This window comes from Heptranchias perlo, chromosome 1, assembly GCF_035084215.1.
Source record: "Heptranchias perlo isolate sHepPer1 chromosome 1, sHepPer1.hap1, whole genome shotgun sequence".
NCBI classification, from domain to species: domain Eukaryota; kingdom Metazoa; phylum Chordata; class Chondrichthyes; order Hexanchiformes; family Hexanchidae; genus Heptranchias; species Heptranchias perlo.
The window spans coordinates 102,046,612-102,072,125 of record NC_090325.1 but is presented as its reverse complement, the minus strand read 5'-3'; the positions used below and the strand labels follow the sequence as shown (position 1 = coordinate 102,072,125).

The 25,514-nt window shown below is 39.2% G+C and overlaps 1 protein-coding gene across 1 annotated transcript in view; it reads right to left on the bottom strand.

Annotated features, from left to right (window-relative positions):
* Nucleotides 1-9,066: 9,066 nt before the first annotated feature.
* Nucleotides 9,067-25,514, bottom strand: part of LOC137335469 (protein sel-1 homolog 3-like) — a 67,787-nt gene continuing 51,339 nt past the window's right edge. The window contains exons 14-23 of the mRNA XM_068000844.1: nucleotides 25,280-25,456; nucleotides 18,387-18,514; nucleotides 18,206-18,289; nucleotides 17,261-17,351; nucleotides 17,070-17,148; nucleotides 16,871-16,980; nucleotides 16,627-16,754; nucleotides 15,042-15,144; nucleotides 14,268-14,340; nucleotides 9,067-9,314 (exon numbers count right to left, since the gene is read on the bottom strand). Of these exons, the coding sequence (XP_067856945.1) occupies nucleotides 9,160-9,314; nucleotides 14,268-14,340; nucleotides 15,042-15,144; nucleotides 16,627-16,754; nucleotides 16,871-16,980; nucleotides 17,070-17,148; nucleotides 17,261-17,351; nucleotides 18,206-18,289; nucleotides 18,387-18,514; nucleotides 25,280-25,456 (1,128 nt within the window). The 3' untranslated portion in view covers nucleotides 9,067-9,159. The remainder of the gene's footprint in view (nucleotides 9,315-14,267; nucleotides 14,341-15,041; nucleotides 15,145-16,626; nucleotides 16,755-16,870; nucleotides 16,981-17,069; nucleotides 17,149-17,260; nucleotides 17,352-18,205; nucleotides 18,290-18,386; nucleotides 18,515-25,279; nucleotides 25,457-25,514) is intronic.

Sequence of the window (25,514 nt, the reverse complement as noted above, 5' to 3'; positions counted from 1 at the left end):
CCATTGCAGTGTCCATTTAAAAAAAAAAGAGATACCAGGTAAAAAGAGTCATCCAGTCACATGTTCAGGGTTCCATATATAAATTACCTGAGGTCAAGTTCCAACAATGTTTGAGTGCATCAGTTCTGTTGGATGGTGCTAGAATAATAACTCTGACTTGTAGACTTCATGATGTGTTGTTTTATTCACTTTCAAGTGTTTCACAACCTGAATTGCTACAGTGATGAAAAACAGTTATAATCTATCTGAAACTATTCCAATCACTGTTCCAAGCAATGCTTTAGCCTTTGGAACTAAGTATGCTAATGACAAATAAGGAGTTGAATGTCTATTTCTAATATGCCATTTTCAGTTGATATTTATGGAACTATGATGAGCTAGGAGGTGCAGTTTTGATAAAAAGCTACATGAGACCTTGTAGCTTTAACAGCAGAACATTGGATTCTTGAACTTAGAGTTTCAAGTTTGTATTCTCAGGCTTGACCTGACCTCAGAACTCTCTTGTTGCCACTGTGTGAGTTTCAGCAGTTCTTAACTAAATTAACTACAGAGCTGTGGGATGATCCACCGTGGGAAACAATCGGCAGATCTGTCCTGTCCGACAGAAGCCCAGCCCATACAGTATAGCCCAGCAAGGACAATCCTGCCAGCTGTGGAGAGATCCGTGGTTCATATTGTCCTTTCGTCCCTGGTAGCAAGAAGTAGGAGTGATGGATCGAAGCAAGGTGGGAATTTGTATAAACAAGTACAATGAACAAAATAAAAGACGCCCTAAACATACATTATTAAACTGTAAATGTGTCAGGACATGTAAAAGAGATTGTAAAAAAAAAACCTCAGTCCTTATGTATTAAATATACTTATTTTTTTTATACAGAATATATAATTTATCTGTTGAATGAGTAGTTGCCTAAATATGCACTGTCATGTCAATTTGAATAATGGACTTGTGTATATTTTGTTACTTATTTTTCTATTGTTTTGTAAATTTTCAACTACATTTAATGTGATTTAAAAATATACATTAAATACATTAGTAAAATAAATCATTTTTTAGTAGTTTGCTGAAATCATATATACTTTGAAATATTATGCACAAATGGTGTTCTTCAGTTATTTGGGGTTTTGTTCAAATATAGTGAGTGAGCCAGATGAATATGATAAGTTGCAAACATTCAAAACTTAAATCCTGATGTGCATATGCATCTTCACAAGGCTGCCTTAGCTATATAGCTTAATGTTAATAAATTCAGGTACTCCCTCAGTACTGCATTGAAGTGTCAGCCTAGATTATGTGCTCAAGTCCAGGAGTGGGACTTGAACCCATGACCTACTGGCTTAGAGACAAGAGCTCAATAGAGCCATGGCTGACATCTAATACTTATAGGTGAACCTCATGAGCTAAAGTTGAAGAAAATAAGGAAAATAGGGAAAATGCATGGGTCAAGTTCAAGAGAGGAATGAAGGTCAGAATAGTGATTTGTTATAGTAATCAGGAGATTACTATAACAAACAGATATCAGTCTCTAGCCCTCACTGCAGATACAAGGCAGAATGTGAAGGAAGAAGTTAGTAAGAAGCCAGCGAAAAGATGTGAAACAAGACAGCATAAGGGAATTCATTGCTAAGGAAAATGAATAACCATGCATTCAAAAAGATAAAGCCTATAGGACACCGAGATGCCTACCTGGACCTAGAACTGTGCACATTGAGGAAAGTATAGGAGAACTACTCAAGAGGAAAGAAGCAAAGCTAATGGTGATCCATATAGGAGTTAATGATATGGGGAAGAATCATGGAGAGACATTCGAGGACACATAAGAGGATCACCTCAATTAACACAAAGATTGCATTTTATATAGCATCTTTCACAACTTTAGGACATCGCAGTGAAACACTATGGCTGTGGGGTTTCTAATGCAAAGAACTAAAATATTAGAGATTTGCCAACAACCACCAACTCTGAAGAGATGAGGAGGATGTGTAAATAGGAAGGTTATGTTAAAGGCTGATTTCAATCAACCAACTGGCCTAGAGTCTGAATTGGGAAATGCAATGCATGATTGGTTCTGCACCTATCATACCAGGGAAACCACTAGAGGAAACTCTCAGCTCAACTTGGTAATGGTAAGTGATCCCGACAACATTCAGAAAATGAAAGTCATTGCACCTGTGAGTGATAGTGACAACAATATTATGATTTGGAACTCAAAACTACCCAAGTCCAAAATCCAAATTTCTCCAGTCTTTCTTCATAACTCAGAGCTCTAAGGCTGGGGTTTAACCTTGAGGATCTTCCCTGAACTGCATCTATGATTTGAATGTCTCCCTTGTGTCTCAGTAACCAGTACTCAAAGTGTGGTCTGACCAGAGCACAGTACAGTTTGATTGTGACTCCCTCTGACTTGTATTCTCCTGTTTTGCTGTGTAGAACCATTGGTTTTGTTAATTGCTGCTCTGAATTGGTTGAATATTTTGAGCATCGAGTCCACTAAGATTACAAGGTCTTTTTCCCCACCTCATCCATAGCTATTTCAACACCGTTCATGTGTTACCCATTTTTCCTTCCAAATGCAGCACTACACTTCACAAGGGTCGAGGATGTTATCTATACTGGAGCCTGGGATCAGGGCCTGCTGGACAGCAGTTAGAGTAAATGTTAAAAAGTGGTTAATTAATCTTTTACTGATTGACATTAACTCAGGTTTACAAAAATAATTTTAAATGCTCAAAAATGTTAGGAGCCTTCGTTAGCATGTGAATCACATTCAGATTATAAATAATTTAAGAGGTAGGCTACTCCATTTTTAAAAATTAAGTTAAAGCTCACTTTAGGAATGTTGCAATGAACAGTGGTGACATTGTAACATTCCAATAACATTTTCTTACATCTTTGTGCCTTTGGTTATGATTAGAACCCCATGTTGGCTGGACAAGTTCTTTTTCTTCCATGTTACACATAGACCATGCAAGTGATTATACATTTCATATTATTTCAACAATTCATGTGAAATGTGCTCACAGAGATAGAGAGAAAATAAACTGCTGCTCAGCATTAACCCAACAAGTGAATCAGTATTATTTTATAACAAGACACTGTCTTTCAACTCACCTTTGCATGGCTCACTAGGAGTTAAAAAATAAATGGGGTCAGCTCAGGTTGGCAACACTTGGGAACAGGATTAGGTTGACAAAAGCAGTAAAGTGTCCAATGAGGTAACAACTGGAGCAGGAACACCAAACCAGATCATACTGGCCCACTTTAGCCACTGTTATAAACCCCAAGGTTGGAGTGATCTGGGAGTTGTACTTATGAAAAAAAAAGCAGCCAAATCCACAATGTGCCTTGGATCTTCTGTGGAAGACTCTCAGAAGGGAAACTCCCCTACCTGTCCCTATCAGCATCCGCCTCTTCCAAAAGGAGGGCTCTTTCTCAAGAGGAGTAGCCATCTCCATCTCTTCAAGTGGCCCTGCGCTTTCCTTTATCAGGTAACAGATATCCGCATTGTCCAAGGTTAAAAGACTATGGAACGAAATTCGAACTAAAAACATGAAAAATGATAGGACGATTGAAGTGGCTTTGATGAAGCACTGATCGTAGGATCTTTGAAGCACTATGCTGTTTAGTCAATTTTTTTTTGCGTGGGAGCACAAATTTGTGAAGGAAAAGGAAGTGAGGATCAGAATCAATGCACTGGGAAAAACATCTGATTCGAGGTGTGAAGATTTAAAAGGAACAGAATCCTAAAACTATTTAATCCCCATGATAATTCCTATATCTATGTGAGAAGTGACTAAATGAGGAAATAAGGGTTTTGCAATAATGGATGCAGTGCAATACTAAGTCCGAAAAATCTTGGTGTGTGTAGCCAATAAAATAAACACAAGACCAAGTGCATTAGGAAATTGTTCGTTAAAGTCCTTAAAATATACACCCATCAGGGCACATATTCAAAATATCACTAATGTGTTGTAAAGTTTCGTTGTAACAACCTATGGGGTTTGGAGGGAAAGAGAAAGATCTAGTTCTCTCTGCAATTGTACTTTTGTAACTACGAGAAGCACAAGATTCTCAGATAATCAGTAGAAAAATATAGATTTAATACACAGTTCAAGATGAATAGAATCCATTTAGTTTAATGTACCGGTTTCAGTTAAATGCATTACATAGTTTGCATCAACACAATTACTAAATTCTTTGGTATCAGCTTCCCTCATTTTATTTAGGTGCAATATTATTTGTCGAAAGTAACCTTTGCCTTTTTTTCAAGTTTCTCTCATTTTTTCCATGAGGAATTGATTTTATAAGCATACAACATAAAATATACGACAATGGTGAATCAAAATACATTAAAATGAATATCTATACCCTTCTGAATTACAACTTTAAAAAAAAATCTTTTAACTCCAGTACAATACAGATGATTTCAACTTTCTCCTGTGTATGAATGCATGGATGCATTTCTCAGATTCTCTAATGCAAATTCAACTGGTCAATAGTTACAACAACCTATTGCAAGTGGATGGCATTTGTTTGACTGATAGAATTGTTAGCTTCCCTTTAAATGTATTCAGATAGACAGTTCTCCCAGTGGCTTATAAGTAAATTCAGCAGCTGGTGTTTTACTGAGCCATTACAGACCAGAAGGATCCTGAGTTCAATTCGTGATTTATGCTAAGTTATCTGATCTCAGCCAGGGTACTAGGATTTGTCTCAATGTCTTGGGCCAGGGAAAATAATTAAACCAAGATTCTCGTTCCTGATTACTATCCAGTAAGTTATTTGTAGATGCTGGGTGAGGAAAGGATGAAATTGAGCAAAGATAACCTTTATAAGGTTATGCCAGCATTCACAATCCAGGCTCACATATGTAAATAGCTACATGGCATATGGGTGAAGTACTGGACAGCTGTTGGCACCGATGGAACTGTACCCCAGCATGAGTCACTTCAAGAGAGAAGGGGAGAAAAGTAACAAAATGGTTTCATGTATTGTTGTAAATATGTACTTATCGGAATTACAGTGATAAGGAATATATTGTGTCTCATCTAGAAACTATTGCACAAACTTTACCACTGACCAGATTTCTACATGGGTCACATACAGGAGAAAATTGATTTATAATAATTACTGCAATTTCTTATTAGAACGTCAACATTTGACACTAACTTCATTTCTGAAATTGCTAGCGACATTAACTCATTAACTTAGAGAAGGGGTGTTTGAAACCAACACAGTGCCAGATAAAGCAAAGTAAATTTACAACTCCACCTGTACAGTAATCAACATCAAACAGAATAAAAATTAAAACCATGACTGTTTACCAGCCCAGCAATTACAGATGCAGCATTTTCATAAATAGGCTTTGGTTGGATCTATTGTGTTATAAATTGCTGTACAAAATTACAACATCCAACTATCTTCAACTCCATAACCATTCTATAACTGTGGTCATAATTAAGATTTCTGATTCTGAATTTAGGAATTCAAAGTCTCAGACCTAATTTTCAGGAGTTTAAAACCAGGCTCAAGGAGTCAAGAGAATAATGTACAGAAATCATCATAGATATAACATGCTTTGTAAAATGACAGCTTCACTACTTACTAAATGTATTAGTGACATCTAATGGCAGAACACCAATACTGCACCAATATTTTTAATACGTGCAATTTAATGGTGTTAAATCACAGATATTGCTGTGACAGGTTCCTCCTTACAGCAACACAAAGCCGATAATGCCGAGTTATACTGCTACTGCCACATTGCTCTTTAGCCAGGAAAAGCTGAATATATCACTGTACACACACATACAGCGATTCACTTAGCAGCCTCCAAAGACTTGTTACATTTTTAATGTTAGCAAAGAGGTGATAGAGCAGTTGATTCTTTGCCACATTAAAAAGTTCAAAAAAAGGGGAGTGCTTCACACTGATTACTGTTATGCTGATGACAAACTTGAGATGGTCTCACGGTTGTTTCCAGAATTCAATCTCATTGGCTTCATTCCCAATTTGTCCTACTACATAACTTGTGTCAATGTGAAGCCAAAACCACTCTACGCCGACAAAAAAAATGTCTAGTATAGCTGGCCTATAATAGAATGTGCAGCTTGGAAATCCTAGATCATTTCGATGGTGCCCAAATGGTCAGTTCAGACACAGCCCATAACTGGATAAAGTCTCACATACACAGGAAATTCACAGAAAGGCGGATACGGGTTTAAATCCTGCACACATCAAAATCAGGATGATTTACAATTCAATATCATTTCAGTTAGGTGGGAAGCATTGTTTGTTCAATTTATAACAGACTGCACTATAATCAACAGGGATTTTTATCCTTAATGAGTGAAACTATAATGGAAAAAATGAGTGGCGAACAATTATTTTATTTAATGGGCAACAATGGATTTCTGACAATGGTTGCCTCAAAAGTAATTCAAGAGCAAACAATTATCACTATTCTTAATCTCTGGATTGCCTCTACAATGTAACTCACTCAGGCCAGACCATTTAACTATTTTTGCATCTACTGATCTGGCCACATGATTTAGCTCAATTGGAAAAGTAAACAAAATTAATCACTATTGACACTAGCTGATGCAGTAGATTATTGGGCCAGAATTTGCTGTGCCCCTGCACCCTTCAGCTCAAAAAACTTTTGCCCACTAAGTTGCTGAACGTGCGAGCTGATAATGGCAGAGTGAGGGAAACAGGGCAACCCAACAGGGTATCTCCTTAACCAATGAGATTTAAGAATTGGGAAATAAACACAGGAAGAACTTTGAATTCACTGCTTTTAATTCACCCTCCTTCTATGTTAAATCAGGTATAGAAAAATAAATAAAGATAGGGAAAGAAAGATAAAAAAAAGACAGAAAGGAAAAGAAAGAAAAAAAATTAAAATTTTAAAATTTGACATTTTTAAAATCTCCACAAAAAGTTCAAAACCTGAAGGGATGAGACTCCACACTTGTAATAGTTAATTTTCGGTGCCACAGAGGTTGATTGGCAGTCATTAACACATCACGTCGTTAAAAGGGTACTTATGCTTGTAATGACAAAACTTAACTTTCTGTGGTGAGTTAATGGGCAATTAATGGGCAAATACAAGTTCCTAAAAAAAAAACAGGGAGACTAAGGGCGAGATGCTGTTTTCGTGAAGCTAACCGTGGATATTCACATTTAACCACCCATCTGCCCCTCGCCTGAAGTTGCTGTACCATTTACACATAAATAACGGCAAACGCCATTAGCCTTGTCATTATTTTGACAGCAAATTTTGGCCCATTATAAAATCTGGTTTTACGTCAGTGATCTCCAGCCACAGATATTTTCAGGATGAGCATCTATAATTTAAAAAAATCAGATACATCCATAAATAATCCATATTCAGTTCAAAAGAGTGGTCTTCATATTTCTTGTGGTACCTTTCCTTAACCACAGTAATAAATTCAGTATATAGAACAAAGTTAAGAACCCTACACAACTCAGTCATTGCTTCAAAGGCACAGTTATATATTAGATCACTTTCCATGTCCTCTCAGAATTTTTTGTTTTAAAAACATAGAACGTAGAGCACAGAAACAGGCCATTCAGCCCAACAGGTCCATGCCGGTGTTTATGCTGCACTCGAGCCTCCTCCCACCCTTCTTCATCTAACCTCATCAACATAGCCTGCTCATTTTCAAACACTAGCACAATTTACACATTTGTAACATCACCATATACCTCAACAAAAGGCCTTCGATAAGGTACCACTGCATAGTAAACTCACGACTAAGATCAGAGCATATGGAGTAAGGGGGTAAGTAACAGAATGGATAGCAAGCTGGCTACAAAACAGAAAACAGAGTGTAAGGGTTAAAGGTAGTTACTCAGACTGGCAGAAGGTGAGAAGTGGGGTTCCACAGGGAATCGGTGCTAGGACCACTGTTGTTCACTATTTACGTAAACGATTTGGACTCAGGAATCGGAAGTACAATTTCAAAATTTGTGGATGGCACCAAATTGGGGGGTATAGTTAATACGGAGGAGGATGGCGACAAAATATTAGACGACATTAATAAATTTGCAGAATGGGTGTGTAAATGACAAATTAATTTCATTATAGATAAGTGTGAGGTGGTACATTTTGGTAGGTAGAATAAGGAGGCCACATACTCCTTGGAAAATAAGAGTTTAAATGGGGTAGTGAAGCAAAAGGATCTAGGGGTACAGATTCACAAATCAAGGCCATAAAAAATGCAAACAAAAGCAGTGGAGTTCATTTCTAGAGGAATAAAATTGAAAAGCAGAGAAGTTATGTTAAACTCATATAGACCCTTGATTAGACCATACTAAGAATACTGTACACAGTTCTGGTCTCCATATTACAAAAAGAATATAGAGGCATTGGAGAAGGTGCAAAAAATATTTACAAGGATGATCTCAGAAGTGAGAAGTCATAACTATCAGGAAAGGCTGAACAGGCTAGGGTTCTTTTCTCTAGAAAAAAAGAGAAGGCTTAGGGATAACCTAATAGAGGTCTTCAAAATTATGAAGGGGTTTAATCTCCCTCTCCTCGTTTAATACGCTCCTTAAAACCTACTTCTTTGACCAAGCTTTTGGTCACCTATCCTAATATCTCCTTATGTGGCTTGGTGTCAAATTTTGTTAATAACGCTCCTGTGAAGCGCCTTGGGACATTTTACTAAGTTAAAGGCACTATATAAATGCAAGTTGTTGTCGATAGGATACATGTAGAGAAGACGTTTCCACTTGTGGGGGGTCCAAAACTAGGGGTAATAAATATACGACAGTTTCTAATAAATCCAATAAGGAATTCAGGAGATACTTCTTTACCCAGAGTGGTTAAAATGGAACTTGCTATCACGTGGAGCAGTTGAGGCGAATAGCATTGATACATTTAAGAGGAAGCTAGATATGAACAGGTGGGAGAAAGGAATAGAAGGATATGCTGATGGGGTTAGATGAAGTAGGGTGGGAGGAAGCTCATGTGGAGCAGAAACACTAGCATAGACCAGTTGGGCCGAATGGCCTGTTTCTGTGCTGTAAATTCTATGTAATATGTAGAAATATTCCTAATATGGAATGGTGTATGCGATTACACTTGAATTTCTTTTCAACATGAACAGATCACTCTACCTATGATACGGTTACTCCGTAGATCTCATCTCACTTTGTTCCGGGTATTCTGATGCCATTGAAGGTAATGATGTTTCTTCAGGTTGTCTCTCATTTGACTGAACATTTTCACTAGAAGAGTTCAAAGTTGGAGGATGTTCATCTATTATTGTGGTGGAGACAACTGCTAAAAACACAGGAGAACAACATACAGTAGATATCACAAATATATAGATTTATGTAAAATAAAACATCTCATAAGTACAAAGCAGTACACATTATCAAACAGTTTTAGAAAATAGAAAACAACACTTTGCTAGAGAATTGGTAGGTACACCATTGAATAATTAAATAATATTGTCCTCTTGTCAACCATGGCTCAGTGGCAACACTCTCGCCTCTGAGTCAGAAGGTTGTGGGTTCAATCACACTCTAGAGGCTTGAGCACAAAATCTAGGCTGACAGTAGACAATGCAGTACTGATGGAGTGCTGGACTGTCAGAGGTGTCATCTTTCGGATGAGACGTTAAACCGAGGCTCTGCGTGCCCATTCAGGTGGATGTAAAAGATCCCATGGTACTATTCAAAGAAGAGCAGGGGAGTTCTCCCTAGTGTCCTGGCCAATATTTATCCCTCAACCAATATCAATAAAACAGATTAATTGGTCATATATCTCATGGCTGTTTGTGGGACCGTGCTATTTGCAAATTGGCTGCCACGATTCCCTACATCACAACAGTGACTATACCTCAAAAGTACTTCATTGGCTCTAAAGCACTTTGGGTCATCCTGAGGTCGTGAAAGGCAATATATAAATGCAAGTTCTTTCTTTCAACATCTTGACTCAATTTAATCAGAAATGAGGAACAAAGCTTCATTAATCCAGACTGCATTCCATCTCTCACAGGGGACAGACACAGCAAATTAGGAAATCACAAGATTACAGCTATTAAATAATCTTTAATGTATCCAAACTCACACCAAGTCCCGTTCACCCATCACCCCTGTGCTTGCTGACCTACATTGGCTCCAGGGCCAGCAACGCCTCAATTTTAAAATTCTCATCCTTGTTTTCAAATCCCTCCATGGCCCTCCCTCGCTCTGTAACCTCCTCCAGCCCTACAACCCTCTGAGATCTCTGCGCTCCTCCAATTCTTATTGCGCATCCCTGATTTTAACCTCTCCACCTTTGGCGGCCGTGCCTTCAGCTGCCTAGGCCCTAAGCTTTGGAATTCCCTCCCTAAACCTCTCTGCCTCTCTCTCTAAGACGTTCCTTAAAGCCTACCTCTGAGACCAAGCTTTTGGTCACCTGTCCTAATATCTCCTTATGTGGCTCGGTGTCAAATTTTGTTTGATAATCGCTCCTGTGAAGTGCCTTGGGACATTATACTGCATTAAAATGCAAATGCAAGTAGTTGTTGTTGCTGTAGTAACAGATTACCCTTTCTAAGGTGCTTACTTTGTAGACGTGTAATCATTAGCTGCTGCTAAAAAGCTGCTAAGTGTTTTTTTAAATATGTGAACCTGACTAGTGACTACTTTCCACTTCTCATATCCCATTCCATGCTCCAAACAGTCCCCTATTCCCTCTACGCCTCGAGATTTTTCTTCATATCAATCTGAGTTGGATTCACAACGTATGCTAGGAAGGGGAAATAATAAAACGCCAGCCAGGGTTTTCGCTAATGCTTGCTATTCTGCCACTCCTGCTGAAAATTGCTGGTATGTAGGTAGGTGAGATCAGGATCGTTAGACTGTGACGCCCCCCCATATCAAATAACCTGCCAACAATTACTGTTTGGACTCATGCATGACGAATGGCCGTGTGTGAGAGGTTCTGGGAGGGGGGGGGGGGGGGGGAGGGTCCTGCCAGCATGGAACCTTATCCTAGCTGAACCAGCTCCTTCAGGAGGAGAAGGTGAGATAAATTGTTATCACTGATCCACTGCATCCAACCAAACAGAACACCATTTTAGCATAAGTCATTGGAATGTCAACATTAACACGTACAACAGCTGTGATAATCACAATCCTACGAGGGTAATGTGTTCATTGGCCTTTAAAGCAGCTGTATAGGGGGAAGAATTTCACAGATTGTTAAAACTTCAGCTATTGCGGGAGCTTCATACTGAGGGATATGTAAAGGAGCAACAGTGTCCTCTGGTGTTTGGATTTATCAAACTCTATAAAGCACACTGGACAAGATTACTTTTCTAAAGTTGTTGTAACTATCACTGTGCTATTGTGGTTAAAAGTACACATTTGCGCAGTATTTTACACTTACACAAATGCATACCACCTACAAACTGATGGCATATTTACCACAATCAGGAGCCTTTAACATCTAAAAGGGCCATGATTTTAATGGCAAAGGTATTTGCTAAAAAGAGATGTTTTCCAAAAACATATCACAGTCATATAACTCATGTGGAAACATATTACTATGCCATTTGCATGTCACCATGACAAAAGTGACATTTATTCAGACTTTTCTTCCTCCTCAAATAAATAAAAAGGTTTGCTGGTTCCCCTGATAGAACAGCAGGTTTGTCCAGTGAGTAGTTCAGCCATCCAGACCAGGAAGATCTCAAGTTCAATTCCTAGTCTCTGCTGAGTTAAGTGGGGCAGTGGCAGGGCACTACAATTGGCTACAACTCCCGGGAGCATAAATAATGACTAATTTGCTGAGGTACTGGAGGACACCCACCATCCATGGAACTGTACCCAGCAAGAGAAGAGGAGAGAAAACAGGGGGAAAAAACAAAAGGTATTGATAGCTTATAAGTTCAGGAAAAAAATCTCTCATTGGTTCTATGGAAGTTGGATGATAGAGAGCCATAAACCTTTACAGCACAGAGGGAGGCCATTCAGCCCATTGTGTGTGTGCCGGCTCTTTGCTAGAGCAATGCAAAATTAATTCCATTGCCCAATGTTATCCCCATAGCTTTGCATCTTTCTCTGATTCAAATATTTATCCAATTTTCCCTTAAAAAATGCAACTGTCTCAGTCTCAACCACTCCCTGTGGCAAATCATTCCATGCTTCAACAACTCTGTGTTGTGAAATTTCTCCGAACCTCAGTCCTCGCTTTCAGTGATAATTTTAAATTGATGATCCCTAATCACTGACTTCCCAATAATGCTCTGTCAAAGCTAAATATATGCACCACAGTTTGTAGATGGAGGTGCGACAGTAATGCCATGTAGGCACATAGCACATCTGGTGCAACCTCCACTGGTCTTTAGGACATTCCCATTGGGAACCCATTAGTGGCACCACGGAGCTGGCAGGAAAAAAAGCAGCACAACAATTACCACAACGGCTCGCAAAAGCCTAAGTAGCAGCAGAAAACAAAACAAAGTAAATTGGTGCAGAAGTGGCCTTGGAACTATTCATTTAATTTTTGAAGTGAATCAAGAAATAGAAGGCTATCTCCCAACTGGATCTGTGCCTGCTACTCCTAAAATTTTTGACAGGAGAACTGGCCATTCATAGTGTGTGCCAGGATTTGCTGTTTGTAAGCCCTGTCTCTTCCTCCCCACCCTTTGTTCAGCAATGAAGAAAAACTAACAGTCTAATGGTAAGGGAAACCTCTTTTAGGAGCCATGAAATAAAACAGAATTTATTTACTGTTGTATAAAACATCAGAACAAATTAAAGCATGCATTCCAACTTTTTCTGAAATAAATTTCCTGAAAATGAGCAACATAAGTTACTATATTTTGTAATTTATTCTAAATGGCTATGGCAGTTGTCTTTCTTTTATTTATATATACACAGAGAACTCAAAAACAATGTTTATTTACATAAACAATAACAGGAAGCAATCTGAACTATTAAAGGGAATTTTGAAAAAGTGCAACATTTTAAATTTAAGATATTAAGAACTGTAGCAAAGAAGGAAACATTAAAAGAAAAGTTTAAACCAAAGTTTTATATATTTCATAGCCTTAAAAAAAAACCTTAAAATGGAGGGACAGTAAAGAGTTGCTCCCCCATATTATAATGCAGAGATTTATTTAAGTAACTGTAGCATTTATTTATTCACTACCTGCAGTAGGTAAAGAAAACACCTTTATTCCCCCCAGGAACCAAAGGACACTTACTTCACTGTCTCCGGACAAATCGGTTACAAATCTATTTCCAAATTCTTTGGTGTGGGCTCCCCTTCCACTTTCCAACAACCCCTTGTGACAGTGTAACCTCTATCTCACCATGAGCAATGTCACAGGACATCTACTAATCAACATATAAAAATAGTCTTGTACCTAGTAAATCCATTACACTTCTGATATCACTCGTCAGAATGTCAAAAATATTAAGAACTTACTGTTGGATTTTCTGACCTTGATAACCTGACCTCTCTCGAAGGACGGGGCCAGGGATTTACAAGCAGCTGCCAATCTACAGAAACTTCTCTCAACAATTAGCCTCTTATTGATCTCAGGATGCACCTATTTAGATTACCTCACCATAAAGAGTACCTGAGTAGTGGTCTTAAAAGGACAAGCCAAGCAAACACTTCTCTATCTTAGCAGCATAAACAAATATAGTAGTGCTTCCGATCACATACACCCATGAGCAACACCATGATAAATCAGCTGGAAATTTCAACAGAATTGCACTTTCATGGCTTCACCATACAGAACATGATAGGCTATGTTTAAAAAAAGTCAAAGTCCATAAAAATATATTTAATTCCAAAGGCAATTAAGCTTCTATATTTGAAATACAATCTTTTATATAAGATCCGTATGAGTTTATGAACACTTTTATCAAACATAATGTTTTGCTTTTACATGAGTAAAAATATTAAGTTCGAATCAATTTGGAGGAATGATAGGACGATATAGGTAGGAGGATAAATGCCTATATTTATTTAGTACTGAAAGTAGACAAGTTGAAAGTGAAGAATGTTGGAGTTGATGAAGACACATGATAAGTCTCACAAGGTTTCAATTCTACAAACCGTGTGTCTTATTTTACATCAGGTTTTCATCATATAACTGTGGCCTTGTTTTAAACTGCTATTACCATATTAAAACAGTATTTTCAACATTAAAGCCACTTAAAATTGTACTTTTCCTATTTTTCTAATTAAGAGCCTGCAGAGTTTCTTCAAGGTATCATTGTAAGTTACCTGTGGAATCCCGATAGTGTTTAACAGCAAAAACAATCAACGTTGATAGGAGTACTGAGCCTGCAGTATATAACTGAAAACAAACACACACGCGATTTAATGGTTAATTTCTGAAAGCTTCATTGAGTACAATAATTTCAGAAGGCCCTAATTGAAATGCACACATCATGGATAGCAACTGTGGGTAAATGTTCAGGGCTCAGTGACATATACCTTTAATTCTTACGTGGAAACTGTATGACTTGGACTACCTACAGATTTAGTTTGAAATAGTGTTGGCTCAATTAGGCCTTTACCACACTGACCAATCTTGGACTCCGGCTCTCAGAAGCCAAGCAATAACAAAGCACATTTATAATTTTACAGTACATAAACATGGAAGGTTTGATTTTATAAATACCACAGATTCCAGGGATTGAAGGAGAACTTATTTGGAAAACCTTTTTTGTTTGTCAACACATTATCATTGTATCATGCGACTACCAGGATAGTAGATGGACCTTTTCTCATCTAGCAATCTCTATGTTCCTATCACATGACGCTTTGATGTAAATTATATTGAAGTACATCATCATGATAATGTCACCTGGCTCTTTACGTCCACAAACAAAAATGTTTTTCAAATATTTTCACGAAGATGGTGCCCCTTAAAATGGTTGGGACAATATTTTTAAATTATATTTTAAGTGTTGAACCACCTGCACTTAAAATGTGTAATGCCAACAATGTAAAGAGCAATCACAAGCAATAAATGGTGTTTGTTGGAATACATACTAAAGCAGCAGAGCAGATATTAGTCCATATTGTTTTCAGGTGAACACGAAGCAAAGCTATAGAACATGGGATGAAAGCCTCATCTATATCAACGATTATACACCTAGGAAAATGTATAAAATGGAGAAATGTGTCAATACACTGCCAAAAGAGCTTAAGCCTGGAATGGAATTACTGTGTTGTTACTGTGCACCTATTCACATCTTTCAAATACAGAAGACTGGCTAACTTTCAGTCACCCGTCTCAGAGGGATTTACTGATACCGCCTGATAACTTCTGGTGGGTTACACTCACAGTCATACATGTTTGTTACAAATGGTAATGTGTAGAAAAAAAAACAACTTCCTAAAATGGAAGTCCAATTTGTTTCAACAAATCACATATAACAATTTTCTATAAGAATTTTCTATAACATAAAATGTAGTGGTTGAATGAGCCCCTCTGACTTGGCACTTCAACTCTCCCTCCCTAACTCTGACCTTTCCATCTTTGGCTTCTTGTAATGCTTCAACTGAGCTCCAATATAAACTTTCTAAGGACAGTCGGTCATCTTCCTCCTGAGCTCTGTGCAACCCTTTGGTCTCAACAATGGCCAACAACCTCTTAACTTATTTTCATGCTAGATTCTTCTATTTTGACCACACCCTCTTTAATTCTGACAGTGTTTTGCTCACCTTTTGTCTTTTTAATGTCCTCTTTGCAGCCTGACAGACATGACCTTTGTCTATGATCCAGCACTTTTCACCTTTGTAGCAATTCAAAAGCTTAAGTTTTAGGCTGTTAACGCCATTAATGCCCTCTTTTTAATAGTAGCTATCATATTGGCATTCCTGATTGTTGCCTGTTGTCCTTCCTCTCCTCCCTTAGTTTTGTAAGGAATCTTACAACACCAGGTTATAGTCCAACAGTTTTATTTGAAAATCACAAGCTTTCGGAGATTATCTCCTTCGTCAGGTGAGTGAGTGAATGAGAGGTTCTCAAATCGCATATCTTATATTAGGCTGGGAATCAAAGGTGTCGTTGGTGTTCAGACAGGTTAGCCACGGAAAACAGTGCGTCTCATTCACTCACTCACCTGACGAAGGAGATAATCTCCGAAAGCTTGTGATTTTCAAATAAAACTGTTGGACTATAACCTGGTGTTGTAAGATTCCTTACATTTGTCCACCTCAGTCCATCACCGGCATCTCCACACCCTTAGTTTTGGTCAGTCCTATAAAGAGGCTTTCTTGCCTTCCATTATCAGTTCTGATGAAGGGTCTCCACCTGACACTGTGTTTTTCACTTCTCAGTTGATAACAGGCCTGCTGTATATTTCTAGTATTTCCTATTTTCATTTCAGATTTCTAGAATTCATGGTCTTTCTTTCCTTCTAACTTAACAATTTTCTTTGATTGGGTTGATAAAGTGCGCGACATGGTGTAATTATATATATGTATCAACCGACTAGAACATGAAAATGAAACTACTGCACAGAATTTTAGATTAATATTTACATTACTAAATGTAACACTAAACAGTTTGATTAGTAACTAAAATTAGAAATCAAAATGGATTGTGTCTTTAAGTACATTTTGCTGTTACCTCTCATATAGCTCCAGTAGGATTGAGATATTATTGGAAGGGTTTGCTGTGCCTAGGTTTAGGAGGTCTAAAATTCTCTCTGGTATGTGGAGACCCTCCTCTACCAGTGAGCCCAAGTTATAAAATGCCTGTTAAAAGGTAAATTAGAAATATTACAGGTTGACGATAAATGACACACCAAGCCTTACAGAATTTGCTGGAGTGTGTTAAATGGTCCAACAACTAGAACAACTCCAATACTCACTTGGGAATAATTCCATAAAGCAGCAGAGGCATACATCTCAATTGATTGTGTGATGTCTTTTGTATGGTTCTTGTGACCGAAATAGTAGTAATCTCCCATTTTTACAAGAACTGAAATTGACACGTAATTAAGAAATGAGTCAGTGCGTTGCTACCTATGATAAGTGTGATTTCAGGTCAGATCTGTACATTATACATACCAAAAGGATGTGCAGCCAACTGAAAAGCTGATAAATTATAATATCTCCAGGTATAATCAACACTGCTGCTTGTGAGTTCCTAATAGGGAGAAATAAGAGGGTAGATTTTTAATTGCTGTCCATAAAAATGAAAAAGGTACGGCTTGAATTGCCAACAGAAGCCCTCAAAATACCAGTTAGCAGCTACTCACTGGGTTTTCTTCACAGAGATAGGCAACATTTGTCTGTGATGTTTCAATTCCTGTTTCTGCTGTGACAAGGAAATACAGCAGGGCTTCATTCCTAGGGCAGAGGAGATTATGGTTTTGAAAAAATACTGCATCGTTTAACCTATTTGAATTTAGATACTAAATACAGAAATTTAAAATACATTTAATGTGAACATTATACAATAATGCAAATTCACCAACTGAAGTTCAGAGTTATGAATGCCGCACAGTGTACAATGAGACAGTGAGAATTACACAATATAATTTTCAGAAAATATTGGCACAAGTTCTTCTGGTCCTGATCCAGCAGCAATGCTGATATTGCTTACAGTTTCATTAATTAAAAAAAAGGGCATGACAATGTAACACAAGAGATCAGTTATACTGTTACAAAACAATTTAGATATAATGTGATCAGTGGTTTACTTTTATCTTATTACAATACATTAAAATGCAAGTGATTAGGTGAATTCACCAAATTTTGCAATATTATAGTGAACAAAGATATACAAAAGGTAAACATAATATGGGAAACCCAAAGAAATAATTGAAACCTCTCTCATTCTTGGTGTATGTTCTAGTTCCCAGTTTCTGTATGGTGCCACCATATGGCAGGAGTGAAGTACTACAACATTGTTTCAGTTTTAAAGTTTATTCAGGCACTATCTATCTCTACCGTAGATAGAAAGACTTGCACACTTCCTGTAAGTGTCTCACTTCATGTCACACTGGTGATAACAGCCCTGTCGTTATAAATCAACATATCCTCTGACTCGCTATGAGCAATGCCATGGGAGATCTGCTGGTAGCAATCAAACTTACTTCCTACTGCTAGACAAGCAACAAAGGTACAAAATTAAATTGCAACCTTGGAACAGTGCACTATTTGCCACCTCTGGGATCTAAGGTGACAGCCCTTAATCTTACCAGGATCTCTGAAGATAGGCGTTCATAGCTTTTCTGATGATGTAACCCAAAAACCCATTTTGTTCAGCAACAAATCTGGCCCAACTGTCACGGGAAAAACACACACAAAAAAATCAGCGAGTTTTAGATAGTTGTTCATAATTAAAGGTTGTGAAGGAAGAATGTGAAATATATATCTTACAGGACTGCTTGTTTGGGGTTATGTGGAACAGATTCAAAGTTTCCTGTACTCCAGTAAAAGGAGCAGCGAATTACACTTTCAAGATGTCCACCAGATCCAGCTTTATAGTAGTATTGAAATGCTCCAGTCTAATAAAAGGACATAAAATAAATGTTATTTCAATAAACATTATCCACATAGAACAATTTGCTGAGACAATGGCGGGAAATTTCCTGGGAGCTGCTCCTGCTCTGAAGTCACCGGAATTACAGCGGAAACCCCATTGATGCGGATAAACAGGGTTTCTGCCACACTTCTGGCTAAGTTACAGATGTGGAGAGGGAGTAGCTCTCAGGAAATTCCTGGACTATGTTGCTAGTCTGTGACAAGGTGTTCCTACATTATTTACCCACATGGGTAAAACAAGGGCATATCAGTCATCAGAACCCAAAAGATTATGTTGCAGCCCGTTAACATACTTCTAGGTAACTCATATGTTGTAGAATAAACGCGCACACACACACACACACACACACACACACACACTATTTTCCACACTATTTTCCATATTGCCAATCAAGATTCACAACTTACGTTACCTTCTGCCCATAGAGGTTAACATCTTCTGTTATTGCTACTGAAATCCAGGGGCTAAAAATCTACGACAATTCTGATGGACTTCCGCTGAAACTTGGTGGACGTCCACTGGAATGGCCACAAACTCAGCTGGGACATACGTACGTTGGGTTTCGGTCTTGCAATGATATTTCCTGTATGTCTTTGTGGGGGTGCAGCAATGGCAGAGGGCCAATGATTCCCTAAATCAGGACTTTCTGTGTCCCGACCTTCTGTTAAGATCTGGTATAGGTTGGTGCAGGTACACCTGGTCATACCCGGTGTCCCTCGCTGATGGGGCAGATGTAGGGCCCACCAGGGGGTCCAGGCTGAGATTAGTGGCTGGATTCCCGAAGATGAGGGGCCAGCAATGTTTGTGTTTTTTTAGTGCATGTGGCACCTGACACAGGGGGCTGCTGGGTGTACCAAGGATTTGCACGGGGTGAGGGGTGGGGAGGGGTGGGAAAAGAGACTCGACAACCCCAGGCCAGAAGACTTCCAACAGACCTTCTGGTCACTTTGGCAGGTACAACCCAACCCGCCAAAGGCCTGCTACTCATAGCCCCTCTCCTTGACCCAACAAACTTGGTCAGGGTCAGTGACAAAGGCTGGTTATGTCAGATTTTTTGGGCCCTGTCGTTTAATTTAATCTAATCGCTTTCTGCCCACACAGTTTTTCTGTTCTGGTACAGTCAAATCTATACACAAGAAATCTTAATATAATCAAATTGTTTCATACAAAAATAACAGGCAGGAAAAGACCATCTGGTCCATCTAGCCTGTCCCAATAACTTGTCACGTGCACATTGTCAACAAACTCAGGTTGAATCCTTACAATCAAAGTCAAAAGTCAGTAATTGTATACAGATCCAGAACAATGTGCCATGAATGGACACAAAGGGAATTTGGGTTACAAAGGCACAGTAGAGATTAGGTGAGACACGTCATGGTTGTAAGCAGAGGACAGGGAGGAGATAAGTTGAAAGAAGCCAAAGTTAAAGTACGAGTCCCTGTGGTAGGACAAAGTAGATAGAGTGAAGTCAGCTTGGAACGACAATGAACCAACTTCCATGTTTGGAGTCAGTTGTGGAAAGGGAGTGGATCCAGGAGCTATTCGAGAGGCAGAATACCAGCTGAAGCACTGGTGGAGGTTGTCCAGTAGAATCACAGGGATAAGGAGGAGCAGAGAGTTGACCATAAGCCAACAGAGGTTGGTCCTGGGGTCCAGTAGAGGTGTGTAGTGGCCTCAGTGCACACCAGTAGACCAGAAATGTAGTGGGAGTGAAACTCAAGGATCAAGTGCAGTGAAGAGCAGGCAGCTGGGGAGCATGAAGGATAAATATACAGGATCACTGCAGCTGAGGGAACTGGTTTGAGGAACAGCTATAGGATGGTTAGGAGCACACAACATCTGGAGGAGCAGCGGGAGCTTGAGAAGCCAGTCCAACGAAGGGTGACGGAGGTGTTCTGAAGGATGAATGCAATAGAGCAGATTCAGCTGCCAGACAGGATCTTCCCCTTCAGAATACAAGCTAACTGCTGTTCACAAGATTACAGTTGTACAGACAATCTTCAAGTTTACTCCTGATAATTCAATTCTATGTAAAATAATAAAATCAATTAAGACTAATGGGTCTGTAGTTGCCTGTGTCTGTTTCGATACCTTTTTTTGAATATGTACATGGTATTAGCCTGATTCCAATCTATTGGTACATCCCCTGTGCCCAGTGACTCCCTTATCATGGTTTTCAGTGCCTCACAAATCTCCTCCCTAGTCTGTCTCAGTACTCTCGGAAAAATACCATTTATCCTGGGAATTTATTGTTTTGAGCCTTTTTAGCGTGTCTAGGACTTCCATCCCATTAATATCTAGATCATTAGTTCCGAATTGGTTATCTCTGGCTGAGGAGAGTATTTTGCTCATGTCTTCTCTAGTAAATACTTAGAGGAAGTAAATCATTCAGAATTTGGTGCTGATCCTCTGTTTTGAATACAACACCACAGTTTTTTTTTTGAAAAGTACTTCAACTGTAGCACCATATATGATGTCAGATATCATTTTGGCAAAATTAAGGTGTTAAATTAAATGCTCAAGTAGTTATGTTGTTCACATCAATTGGGTTCTCCTGGAAACCCCATTCACATCACATCCATTGCCCTACATCTTGCCCAGATGAATCATAGAATCGTTGCAGCACAGGAGGCCATTCGGCCCATTGACCCCATGCTGGCTCTCTGCAAGAGCAATCCAGTTAGTCCCACTCCCCTGCCCTTTCCCCGTAGCCCTGCAAATTTTTTCCCTTCAAGTACTTATCCAATTCCCTTTTGAAAGCCAGGATTGGATCTGCCTCCACCACCCCCTCAGGCTGTGCATTCCAGATCATAACCACTCGCAGCGCAAAAAAGTTTTTCCTCATGTCGCCTTTGGTTCTTTTGCCAATCAGCTTAAATCTATGTCCTCTGGGAAGAGTTTCTCTCTATCTACTCTGTCTAGACCCCTCATGATTTTGTGCACCTCTATCAAATCTCCTCTCAATGTTCTCTGCTCGAAGGAGAACAACCCCAGCTTCTAAAATCTATCCACATAACTGAAGTCCCTCAACCCTGGAACCATTCTAGTAAATCTTTTCTGCACCCTCTAAGGCCTTCATATCCTTCCTAAAGTGCGGTTCCCAGAATTGGACACAATACTCCAGTTGTGGCCGAACCAATGTTTTATAAAGGTTCATCATGACTTCCTTGCTTTTGTACTCCATGCCTCTATTTATAAAGCCCAGGATCCATATGCTTTTTTAACTGCCTTCTCAACCTGCCCTGTCACCTTCAACGACCTGTGCACGTATACCCTCAGGTCTCTCTGTTCCTGCATCCCCTTTAGAATTGTACCCTTTAGTTTATATTGCCTTTGCTCATTCTTCCTACCAAAATGTATCACTTCGCACTTTTGTGTGTTAAATTTCATCGGCCACATGTCCACCCATTTCACCAGCCTGTCTATGTCCTCTTGAAGTCTATAACTATCCTCCTCATTATTCACTACACTTCCAAGTTTTGTGTCATCTGCAAATTTTGAAATTGTGCCCTGTATACTCAAGCCCAAGTCATTAATATACATCAAGAAAAGCAGTGATCCTAGTAACGACCCCAGGGAAACACCATTGCATACCTTCTTCCAGTCCGAAAAACAACCATTCACCACTACTCTCTGTTTCCTGTCACTTAGCCAATTTCATATCCATGTTGCCACTGCCCCTTTTATTCCATGGGCTTCAACTTTGATGACAAATCTATTATGTGGCACTTTATCAAACTCCTATGTTCCCATGTTCCCTTTTGAAGTCCATATACACCACATCAACCGCATTGCCCTCATCAACCCTCCCTGTTACCTCATCAGAAAACTCAATCTAGTTAGTTAAACATGATTTGCCTTTAACAAATATGTGCTGGCATTCCTTAATTAATCCACATTTGTCCAAGTGACTGTTAATTTTGTCCCGGATTTTTGTTTCTAAAAACTTCCCCACCACCAAGGTTAAACTGACTGGCCTGTAATTGCTGGGTTTATCCTCACATCCTTTTTTGAACAAGGGTGTAACATTTGCAATTCTCCAGTCCTCTGGCACCACCCCCATATCTAAGGAGGATTGGAAGATTATGGCCAGTACCTCTGCAATTTCCACCCTTACTTCCCTCAGTAACCTCGGATGCATCTCATCCGGACCGGATGACTAATCTACTTTAAGTACAGCCAACCTTTCTAGTACCTCCTCTTTATCAATTTTTAGCCCAACCAGTATCTCAACTACCTCCTCTTTTACTGTGACTTTGGCAGCATCTTCTTCCTTGGTAAAAACAGATGCAAAGTATTCATTTAGTGCCTCAGCCATGCCCTCTGCCTCCAGGTGTAGGTCTCCTTTTTGGTCCCTAATTGGCCCCACCCTCCTCTTACAACCTGTTTACTATTTATATGCCTATAGAAGACTTTTGGATTCCCTTTTATGTTAGTTGCCGATCTATTATCATACTCTCTCTTTGGCCCTCTTATTTCCTTTTTTCACTTCCCCTCTGAACTTTCTATATTCAGCCTGGTTCTCACTTGTATTATCAACCTGACATCTGTCATACGCCCCCTTTTTCTGCTTCATCTTACTCTCTATCTCTTTCATAATCCAGGGAGCTCTGGCTTTGGTTGCCCTACCTTTCCCCCTTGTGGGAATGTACCCGCACTATCTCCTCTTTGAAGGCCGCCCATTGTTCGATTACAGTTTTACCTGCTAATCCATGACTCCAATTTACCCGGGCCAGATCCGTTCTCAACCCACTGAAATTGGCCCTCCTCCAATTAAGTATTTTTAGCTAAATTGCTCCTTGTCCTTTTCCATAGCTAATCTAAACCTTATGATACTATGATCACTGTTCCCTAAATGTTCCCCCACTGACACTTGTTCCACTTGATCCACCTCATTCCCCAGAACCAGATCCAGCAATGCCTCCTTCCTCATTAGGCTGAAAACATACTGATCAAAGGTGTTCTCCTGAACACACTTCAGAAATTCCTTTCCCTCTCTGCCCTTTACACTATTACCATCCCAGTCTATATTAGGATAATTGATGTCCTCCATTATCACTACTCTATGGTTCTTGACCCTCTCTAGTTTCCCTGCAAATTTGTTCCTCTATCTCCTTCCCACTGGTTGGTGGCCTATAGAATATACCCAGTAGTGTAATGGCACCTCTATTGTTTCTTAACTCTGACCAAATAAATTCTGTCCATGACCCCTCCAGGACATCCTCTCTCTCCATCACTGCAATATTCTCCTTAATCAATACTGCCACCACCCCCCACCTTTCTTTCCCGAACACCTTGTATCCAGGAATATTTAGTACCCAATCCTGCCTTTTTTTGAGCCAGGTCTCCGTTATCACCATAACATCATATTCCCATGTGGCTATTTGCACCTGCAGCTCACCAACCTTATTTACCACGCTTTGTGTGTTTACACACTTGCACTCTAAACCTATCTGAGACCTTCTTGTATTCTCCCTTAGTCTGATCCCACCTAATACCATACTATTTCTTACTCTAGTGCTATTTTTCTCTCCCAATCCTTTGACTAAGCTTGGTAATCCTATTCCTGTTCCAGTATAAACTACATTCATAGCAAAAATCGGCAAATGGATTGTAAACTGGCACAATAACAGAAATCAAAGGTTGGGGATAAATGGAAAACCTGTGGCTGGCAGGCCACCTCTAGCAGAAGTAAACAAGGATCTACTGGTGCCGACAAAGTTCCTATTGTTCACGTTATTCGTTAAGGAAATGGAAGAGGGTACTTCTTGTAATACAAAACTTGTTCATGATATCTCAAGTTACATAGAGAGAGCTGACAAGCTTCAAAGACATTAATAATCTTCAAAAGGGGTCTGGGCGAATTAAGGAGGTGGGTCAAAGAATGGCACATGGATTTAATGTTGATAAATGTGCAATTTTGTATCAACAAGCCCAATCATTCCAGATCATCTAAGTGCCTACCCTTTTACACAAAGGACACATCAAACAATATAGGAATAATTAAAGTTATACATATTGCAAAGGAAACCATGAAACAGGTGTACATGATATCTATTAGTAAAGGGAAAAAATTGGATTTAGCCATTCATTGGAAGTATCCAGTCATTGTGAAGTGCAACTTGTGGGCATTATATAAATTGAAACAAGTTATTCTAATCTGATATGGATAATTGTGAGGCAACATTTGCATTACTATAGGTAATTTTGGGCACCCTATCTTCAAAAGGATATTGATGTGTCAAGGAGGGTTCAAAGAGGATTCAAAGAGGAAAAGACACAGAGCAGTGATAGGTGTGACTTTACCATTGGTAATAGACCATTATACCACTTATATTGCATCAGTGTGAAGCAGCTGTAGTGAAGTTCTCCAGGTCAGCTTTAGGCAAATGGTTCGAGACACCTCGAGCAACTTTGGATTTGCAACAATTGCATTACAACTGCGGCATGTGCGTGCGCACACACGCACCAGCACATTGCCTGGCTAGAGTGTGATGGGGAGCCTGCATTGCTCCAATTTGAGTACTGCTCTCAAACTGGGACCTATTTGTACATTAACGCCGTAAGTGAGATTGTGCTGTGGACTATGTGTAAACAGGGTGAATGCATGACTATTCTTTTTATAAAGAAATGAGTAAAGAATGGAGGATTTTAAAAAAAATTGAAGCACACTTTTGTTTTTGGTGATGAACAAAGAATCAGTGTTCAGAATTTTGTAGAGATTTACCTCATTTTTTACGGGTTTGCCTGGGTATAATCCAGCCGCATACAGCACTCCAAGATTATGTAACGCATCCAGATTTCCCATTTTCACTGCTTTTTCCCAGTACTCCACAGCTTTCACATAGTCCTTCTTAAAGGTTTCATGATACCATCCCAAACCATTAAGTGCTTCGTGTGATCCCTGTTTCAATAATAAATTAATATTTTTAATTACAAAAACTGTACCCTCAACGTTGCCA